This window comes from Callithrix jacchus, chromosome 9 (genome assembly GCF_049354715.1).
Source record: "Callithrix jacchus isolate 240 chromosome 9, calJac240_pri, whole genome shotgun sequence".
NCBI lineage: Eukaryota > Metazoa > Chordata > Mammalia > Primates > Cebidae > Callithrix > Callithrix jacchus.
Genome location: NC_133510.1, coordinates 122,268,462 through 122,276,954, shown reverse-complemented (window position 1 = coordinate 122,276,954; position 8,493 = coordinate 122,268,462). Strand labels below are relative to the sequence as shown.

Genomic DNA, 8,493 nt, shown 5'->3' with positions numbered 1-8,493 from the left:
TATGGGTGGAAAGGCATGAACACTGCCCCAGTATGTTTTCTATCGATGGGTTCGTACTAGAGCCACTTGGGTGGAAACTGTTGATGAAATATCAAGGTGGGGATCTACCAGGGAGATTGCCAAGTTCTCAGGAGGCTTTAGATTCTTCTGAGAAGAGGAGAGCCTTACGGAGGGGGGCAGGTGGGAGTGCCTCTCTTGAGAATCTGGTGTTGTAGGTGATGAAAGCTGGGAAGAAATACTGCTCTATCTTTTGCCAAGGTGACCTGAAATCCTTCCAGAAATTATCATGAGCTTACATGGGCAATTGATCCTCTACCCTCACCCCCTCCCCCCAGCTTTAAAAAAAAATTATCAGTAACAATGAAACTAACAGTCAGGCACTTTGCTAAGTCCTTTTCAGGAGTCTCCTCTACTAATCTCCACAGCAGCCTTCTGAGATTGATCTCTTACTATTCCTGTTGGAAAGATAAGGAACCTGAGGCTCAGAGAGGTTAGGTCACTGACACATAGACACACAGGGAGGAAGTAGCAGAGTCAGGCTCAAGCCCAGGTCTGTCTGATTCACAAGTCCTTGCTTTCAGCCACTGCCTTTTAAAAATTGTGCCATTTTCTAATCTAACCGTATATATCCAGTACTTAGAACAATGCTGGACAAACAGTAAGTGCTCATGTCTGCCCTACCATACATGCTGCTTTCTCTCACTCTCGGGGTGGAAAGAGAGTGTGCATAAGACAGCCTTAGAGTCCCTGTGTGGGACATGTCACTGCCTTGCCACAGTCCTCCCCATCCCCAACATAAGTTAAAAATTAAGCAGCATAAGAATGAATGGGCATGCGAGGGGAGCGGGGCTGGCACTGCAGGAGGATTCAATCACTTGACAGCTGGCCACATGTTGCTGGATGTACAGAGATAAATGAGGCAGACAAGATGCCTGTCCTCACGGAGATGGGCAGTAAACAAGCAAGCACACTGGTTACAGGTGATAATAAGCCTCATGGAGGGAATATGCTGGGGAGGCGGGGGAGGCAGGTGAGTGTCATTGACTCTGGCCCTGTACACACTCAATTGCCCCTGTCTGAGATGACTTCCTTCCCTCCTCTTTCTTTCTTTCTTTTTTTTTTTTTTGAGACATAGTATTCCTCTGCCACCCAGGCTGGAGTGCGATGGTATGATCTCCGCTCACTGAAATTTATGCCTCCCAGATTCAAGCGATTCTCCTGCTTCAGACCCCCCAAGTGGCTGGGATTACAGGTACGCACCACCATGCCTGGTTAATTTTTGTATTTTTAGTAGAGATGGGTTTTCACCATGTTGGCCAGGATAATCTCGAACTCCTGACCTCAAATAACCTGCCCACCTCGGCCTCCCAAAGTGCTGGGATTACAGGGATGAGCCACTGTGCCTGCCCCTTTGCCTCCTCTTTTTAACCCTTCCTTTGCTCGACCAACCCTATTCATCTCCCATGATCAACCTAGAGGTCAGTTTCTTTTCTGCAATGCCTTCCTTGACCCCGCAAGGCTGTTTCACGAGCCTCTTTGGACTCACTTTTATGCTAGCTTAAAACCACTTACTATCTGGGGAAACCTGTCTGTGCCTCAGTTTCTGCATCTGCAAAATAGGTATATATATATATATATATATATATAGTATATATGCTATACATATAACCAAAAATCCAAAATATTTACAGGTTTGTTTGGAAGATTGAAGACGTGAGCTGAGCAGTGTGAACGTGTATGGCATGCAGCATGTGCTACTTAAGTTTTCTCTAGCTCCCTGTCTCCCTCCCTGCTTTTTGCTTCTGAGTCCCTGTACAGACAGAGGACACTGAGCCGTATGTGAGAACACCATACCATAGAACCTTTAATTAGAACAGAGATATGCTTCGTACAGGCTGAAAAACCAGAAACCCCGGGAAGGTTATGCTTAGCTTTGGAGACCAGAAATCAAGCAAGCCATGGCTGCTGTGTCACTGGGCAGAGGACAGGGTCCCAGGATGCTGGAGGACACAGCAGCTTCTTTCCCTCTGATGTGGATGCTCCAGGCAAAGACTGTCTGGTCAGGCTGAGCTGGGCTGGTGGTGGGTCCTCGACTTAGGAATTTTCCAAAGGAGATTCCCAGCCTCCAATGTAGAAAAATGGCCTTGGGGTGCACCACATCCCCTAGGCCAATGTGGTGGATGATGCTAGGTCCTTGGCCAATCATTGCTTGGGGAAATAGCTAAGAATTGGGAGAAAAAAGATACTGTGCAGAGAGAGGTTCTCATAGCATAGTGCCGTGGAGAAAAAGCTACCAAGGGAACGCTGGACATTCAGTCAAGCCAATCTGAGCTCAAGGGAGCTTGGGTATGTCAACTCCCTTTCCTGGGCCTCAGTTTTCTCCTCTGAGAAGTGACAATATGACCCATGTCACTGGATTATTTGAAGGATTGTACAAAAATATAGCCTGACAATGAACAGTGGTTAAATCCAGAGCAGGGCAACGTAAGCCCATCTTGGTCTCTCCCGGGATGACTTTGGACCACGGGTCTTGGAGGGAAGTTCAGACTAAATACAGAGGGCTTTAACCCAGGACACAAGAGTTATCAAGGTGACAGCAGCTTGAGGTCTCCCATATATGACTGTGGGACTCAGCGACTGTGACCTCAGTCTGCAAATGAATTCCAGGCTCCACTTTTTTGTTTCCTTCCTTGGTTTATACCATTTAATCTACAGTCAGCAGAAGGGACACAAGGGACAATATATCCAACAGTATGGAGTCCATAGCATCAGGGCTGGAGCACCCTTTTCCCCCACCTTGCAGATAATATATAGGACAAGCCCCATTTTACATATGACAAGACTGAGGCTAGAGACCCATTCTATTTCATTCAGACAGATACACAGGCCAAATAAACACATAGGAATACCATGGCAGTCTTTTTGGCTTGGCTTGTTAGAAGATGAGGCATAGCTTTTCTTGGTCGGACAAAAAGGGTTTACAATTTTTCTTTCTTTTTATTCAAGGAGTTGTGACTTTTTAATAGAAGTTGGTTCATGCGTAGGCATTTTATTCCTCAATTAATTTCCATCTAAATGAGGTTTTCCCGGAGATAACCAGTGTTTTAGTTCCATTTGAGCCTAATTTGTATGACTGAAGCCTCCGTTTCTGCCAACTTCAATTCGCTTGGTGATTCTTGCAATCATTACCTGGGCAGTAATGCCCCTGCTGCAGATAGCAGCACCCAGAGTTGGGAGATGAACCAATTTTCAACAGCAATTCAGCAAAAGAGGTGGTCCTTCTCTTTTTCCAATACCAGTCAATAAGCAGGAAATAAATTATTAAATAAGCCATGTTGTGATGGGGGTCCCCCATCGTGGTATTTACAATGCAAAGCAACAGCCACAAGAAAAGATAAAGTAAACCACAAAAACTTTAACTCCAAAAACAACAACCACAGATAGAGGAGAGATGACTTTTGGGTCAGTATCATTGGCTCATTGGTGCAGAAGTGAGAACAAGGTTTCAATAAATCATTGCTCAATGACATTGAATCTAGCATGTGTTTTTCAGCTGGACTCAGTTGGCCAGTGAGGGAGGAGGCATGTTTGGAGGAATCCTATTTTTGACTTTATTTTACTATTAGACAAAATTTTCTGTTCAGCTAAAGGGGAAAGCGGGGCAAGACACATGCGCATGAGACCATTTGGAACATCTGTGAAAAAGAAGAGGTGAAAAGAAACCAGCAGAAGAAAAGGTGAAAGTTGGACTGGAGAAGAACCATGTGCTTTCTTCGCCTTTGAGAACACCCTGAATTTTGGCCCAAAAGGGTTTGCAAAACAGGATGGGTCTGAGCAAATGAAGTGATGGGGTTCTCTGAGACGGAGACCTTGGTTCTAACATCTTAATTTTATTCTGCTTCCGAAAGAGCAACAGTCCTTCAAAGAAGGGAAGGAATGCAGCTAGGAATTTGGTCAAACCTCAGTGAAGCAGAAGGTTTCTAAGTGGGAGTTTTGAGTTAATTAGCATTGACTAATTAACGGAAGTGAGATCAAATCTTGCTTTTGGTTTTTACTCTCAGGATAGAGAACCTCCCAAACACGCCTGGGGCTCTTTTCCTTTTCCCTCTGAGTTTCTGCTCCCTTTGTCTTTGGTGACACTCTCAGGCCTCAGGCCAACATTTTGAATTTTTAACCCCCAAGCCCCTCCATTTAACAGAGGTGGGAACTTTGCCCCAGGAAAAGGGAGCAATGTATCCAGTTTCTGTCATCCAGGGCCCATCCAAAGCGGGAAGGTCAGAGGCTTGGGATGCGTGGTGTTTGACCTCAAGACACATCCCCCTCCCATTTTGGATGTTGGTTTTCGAGATAAACCTTCACCACGAGGAGCATTTTGGTGATCTGTCATATTCCCTGGAAGCAGAAGGTAATGAGGGTGACATAAGCGTAGGAACAGCAATACCAGGAATGAGAGATTCTGGTTAATTAAGATTACCAGTGCCTCAACAAGCACATTGTTTTTGGAAAGAAAAAAAGGAAATGTAAAAGAAAGTAGAGAAACACACCAAGTGAGAGAGAGAAAGAGATTTTCCCGAAGCAGGCATTTTAGCAGCCTTCTTGTAAACTTCCCCCAGGAAAGGGGCACTCCCTTGCTTTGGGTTAAGGCTGGGTAGTCACATTGCCAGGGAAACAACCAGGGATGTTGCAAAAGTCTCACGAAGCCTAAAGCCGGACCAGGCAAGCTGGAAATTGCAAGGCAGTGGACAGTGACTTTGGAAAGGGCAAGAGCTGCCTCCAGCCAGCAGCCAGAAGACACTGCCAGTTGGTAAGATAAGCAGGACTGATAAAGATCTCTGGATCCGGGGCCTTCCAGGATGGGTTAGGAAATGACCTTCTTGGCAGGGTCCTGTGCAACATCTGGCTGCTCCTTCCACCTTTTTTTTTTTCTTTTCTAATTTGAGAAACAGCTTTGTGCTTGACCCTGATGAACAGCAAGAGATCATAGATAAAGGCTTTTGCTTTGGGGTTGGTGGGTCTCACCCAGGATGGCCGATGCCTCTACACAAAGCAGCCTTCACATCTCAGGGTACAGAGAGAAATTAGGTACTGTGGAGTGGAAGCACGTGTAACATACATGAAATCAACTAGGTGTGCTCAGAGAAGCTAGGGAGGGGTCCTGCTATGTGCCTTGGAGTGAGGGTGAGATCAAGGTGTGTGTCTTCCCTCAGTCAGCTCAGTTCCTGCCTCCATTCTCATGGTGTGAGCACCTCATCAACCACACGTGCAATTCCAGTACTAAAGCAGACATCATTTTCATCCACCATGGCCCTCAAAATACAAGGCAACTACTTCAGTAAGTACTCAACTGAAGCCTTGTGGATCTGCTAAGATATAGCACATCTGTCTCCAGTCTGGGGCCTCCCTAAGGGACGTTCACAAGGGATTTCGACTTTGGGCAGCCTTGGCCCCATGTGCCAACTTTCAACTCTGACCTCCGCCCACGTTGCAACTCCACTATGTCAATTCATTGCCATAGCTCATAAGCCTCTGGGTTGTTTCCATCTTTTTGATTCCCCAGGGAGGTATCTGGGGGACAGGAGGCTGGGGCACAGGCCTGACTCTCCTGGACTCTGGGTTAAGTGATGAACCTTGGGACAGATGTGCCTCCTTCTGGGCCAACTCCAGGGTGTTCCAGGCTTAGAGCCTTCAGGGAGAAAGCCAATAGCCCAGCCACCTTTGGCTTCTCAAACCCCATCCGTAAAAACAGGAGGAAAAAAGAGAGATGCACAAAAATAATTTAGGAGGAGACCCCCCCCAACACACACACACACACACACACACACACACACACACACAAACATACCCGCTCTGTATAAATAAATAATTAATTAAATACTGCTAATGGTGAGAGAGAGCCAGTCATCACATAAATAAATAAATAAACAAACAGACAAATAAATAAAATAAATAAAAAGGTTTGCTAGGAGCCCTAGGCAAAATGGTCCCCTAGAGTTGTCTCGATGAAGGCAGTCCAAAGGCGAGGCTCCGTTGCCTCTCACAGCTGTCCTGCTAAGGTTTTTGGTGGCTCCGGGAAGCCTTTGTCTCCATGGAGGGAGACTGAAGTCCAGTCTGGGTTCCTGGGTAGGGACGAGGGTTATTTACAGTGGCTGTACATGCCCTCCCCAGGGCACCTGCCCCTGTCCCAGTCACCTGCCATCTGGCCTTCTGCGGTGACAGCATTGGCAACCATTAGTCTTTGTGGGTGGGGCTTAGGTCTGGGCCAGAGGCCTGGCGAGGGAAGGCCGGTCATCCACTGCTGCCTGGGGGCCTTGATCCTCTCTCCTGATGGAGGAAGGACTGTCGTGGTGGTGGCTGCATGGCTGTCTCTAACCTCGTGGGTTGATAGGATGGGAAAGATTGGGTAGGGGAGAGGTCACTGCTTCCAAGAGAAAGGACTGTTTTCCAAATCTTTTCCCTGGGGTGGGAGGGATAAAGAATGTTTGGTCCCTGCTTCCCCGTAACCCAAAATATCCAAAAGCTGGATCTGTCCTCTCTCCCTGGCTCCCTCCATGCCCTGTCCCATTGCTGTTGCCACCACAAACTTGAAACTCACCCACAAGCCTCCGGAAAGCCAGTCAGCTGGTGAGGGGGATGCCCAAGAGTTTATTTTAAGGATCTTATTCCTCACCTCCCTGTTCTTAGAGCCTTCTGTGGATGAAGCAGCTGGTGGTATTTGTGTATCAGAGATCAGCTTACCCTCTCTGCCCAGCCCCGGGCAGGGGGAACTTGGGGTGAGGGCAGAAATAAAGGTGAGTCTTTCCCAAGCTGGCAAAAAACCTCAGAAGCCAGCAGGAGCCCAAGACAGGGCACATCCAAGCCCCTCTCCCCTGGACTCTGGATTTGGGTCTTTTCCCCCAAACCTGAGCTGCTGTGTCCCATCCTGGCAAAATTCCTGAGAGGCAAGGGGAGTGGCATAACCTGAAAGGTGGGTGGGTAAGTGCCAGGCTGCACTGGGTGGCATCCAGGGCAAGGCAGCCAGGGCAGAGGGGAGAGGGCTGGCAGGCACCCACTGGAGGGTATGGCCAGACTGGCTGGCGCTGGGGCCTGGCAACCAGCCATGGCATTGGGGAATATTCAGCAGATGGTCCCGTGGAATTAAATTGGTGCCAGCTAGTGGGGCTGAGGCGTATTTGGGAAGTGGGGCTGGAGACCAACCTGTCCTGACTCTCCCACTATCTCCTTTCTTATGAGGTTGCAGGGCCCCTGTAAATGGCCAAGAGGTGTTTTGTGTCAGCCATACGGTGGCCTCTCCATGGCTGGGATCTGCTGGGCCCTGCGCCCTGACCGTGCTGAGATATTGGGAGCAGCAGACTGACCCCTTCCATTTTTGCTATCTATCGTCATAACCAGAGAACCCATCTCCTATCTCCTGACACCTCCCACCAAGTCAAATGTCCATGTCTGGTATTCAAGGATATCTCTTCTTCTAGGACCCAGGTGTCTTCCAGCCTTTGCTCTGGCCTGTTTGAGGAAGTTACAGGCTTGACCCCCTTAACTTGAACCTGAACTGCCACTGATCACCTCTTCCACAACTCTCCGACATGGGGGTCCATCCACGTGCAGCCATGAGGTTGGAGGAGGGGAGCATCGAGGGAGGTGGGGAGAATTCCCATGGGCCTCCTGTGAGCAGTGGGTGAGGAGAACGGTCTCCACATTTTCCTGGCCAGGGCTCAATTTCTGAGTCACGGACCCATTGTTTCTTACAAAACCTTGAGGTTTTCTTTCCTTTTCTTTTTGTGCCACAAGAGGATGGTTCTCTCCGTAGGCCCAGGCCTGAGCTGGGCCCCAGGATGGTGCTGGTAGAGGCTCCTAGCAGCTTGACCTGGAGGGTGAAGCCCCCGTACCCTCTTCTCCTCTTCCCCCAGGCAAGCAGGAAGGACAAGTATAGGAGCCCTCACTATCTGTTACCAAGGAGAAGGTGGGGAGGGCAGGTGGTTGGGGGAGGCTGGCAGCGCGAAGGGGCCCCCACGGGCAGCTGGCTCAGGGGCATTTAGCGCCTCGTGCTGGAGTAGCTGCCTGCTGAGCTGTAGCTCCGGCTCCTGCTCCGGCTCCGGCTCCGACTCCTGCTCCGGCTCCGGCTGCGGGAGCCCAAGCTGGGGCTGCGGGAGCTAGAGCTGCTGCTTGTGCGGGTCCGGCTCCGGCTCCGACTCCGGCTCCGGCTCCGGCTCCGGCTCCGGCTCCGGCTCCGGGAGTAGCTGCGGCTGGCCGAGCGGCTACTGCTGCTGCTGTACCAGGAGGAGGTGCTGCTGAGGCTGCCGGATGAAGAGGGGCTGGGCCGATAGTAGGGGATGGGGCGTTTCCGGGCACTGCAGAGAGCAGAGAGAGGAGGGATGAGGGCCGGTCCCTCCCAGCCTTCCCGCACAGAGCCCCAGTCTTGTCCTAAGGGAAACCAGTATCCTCCCTTTTCCCAGTCCCTTCCGAAAAAATCCTCCTTTTCCAGTTCTCTTGCGGTCC

The 8,493-nt window shown here is 49.5% G+C and overlaps 1 protein-coding gene across 1 annotated transcript in view; it reads right to left on the bottom strand.

Moving 5' to 3' along the window:
• Positions 1-1,840: 1,840 nt before the first annotated feature.
• The window catches only part of SRRM4 (serine/arginine repetitive matrix 4), a 172,727-nt gene continuing 166,074 nt past the window's right edge, over positions 1,841-8,493 (bottom strand). Inside the window, exon 13 of the mRNA XM_002753066.6 lies at positions 1,841-8,345. Coding sequence (XP_002753112.3) covers positions 8,030-8,345 — 316 coding nt within the window. The 3' untranslated portion in view covers positions 1,841-8,029. The remainder of the gene's footprint in view (positions 8,346-8,493) is intronic.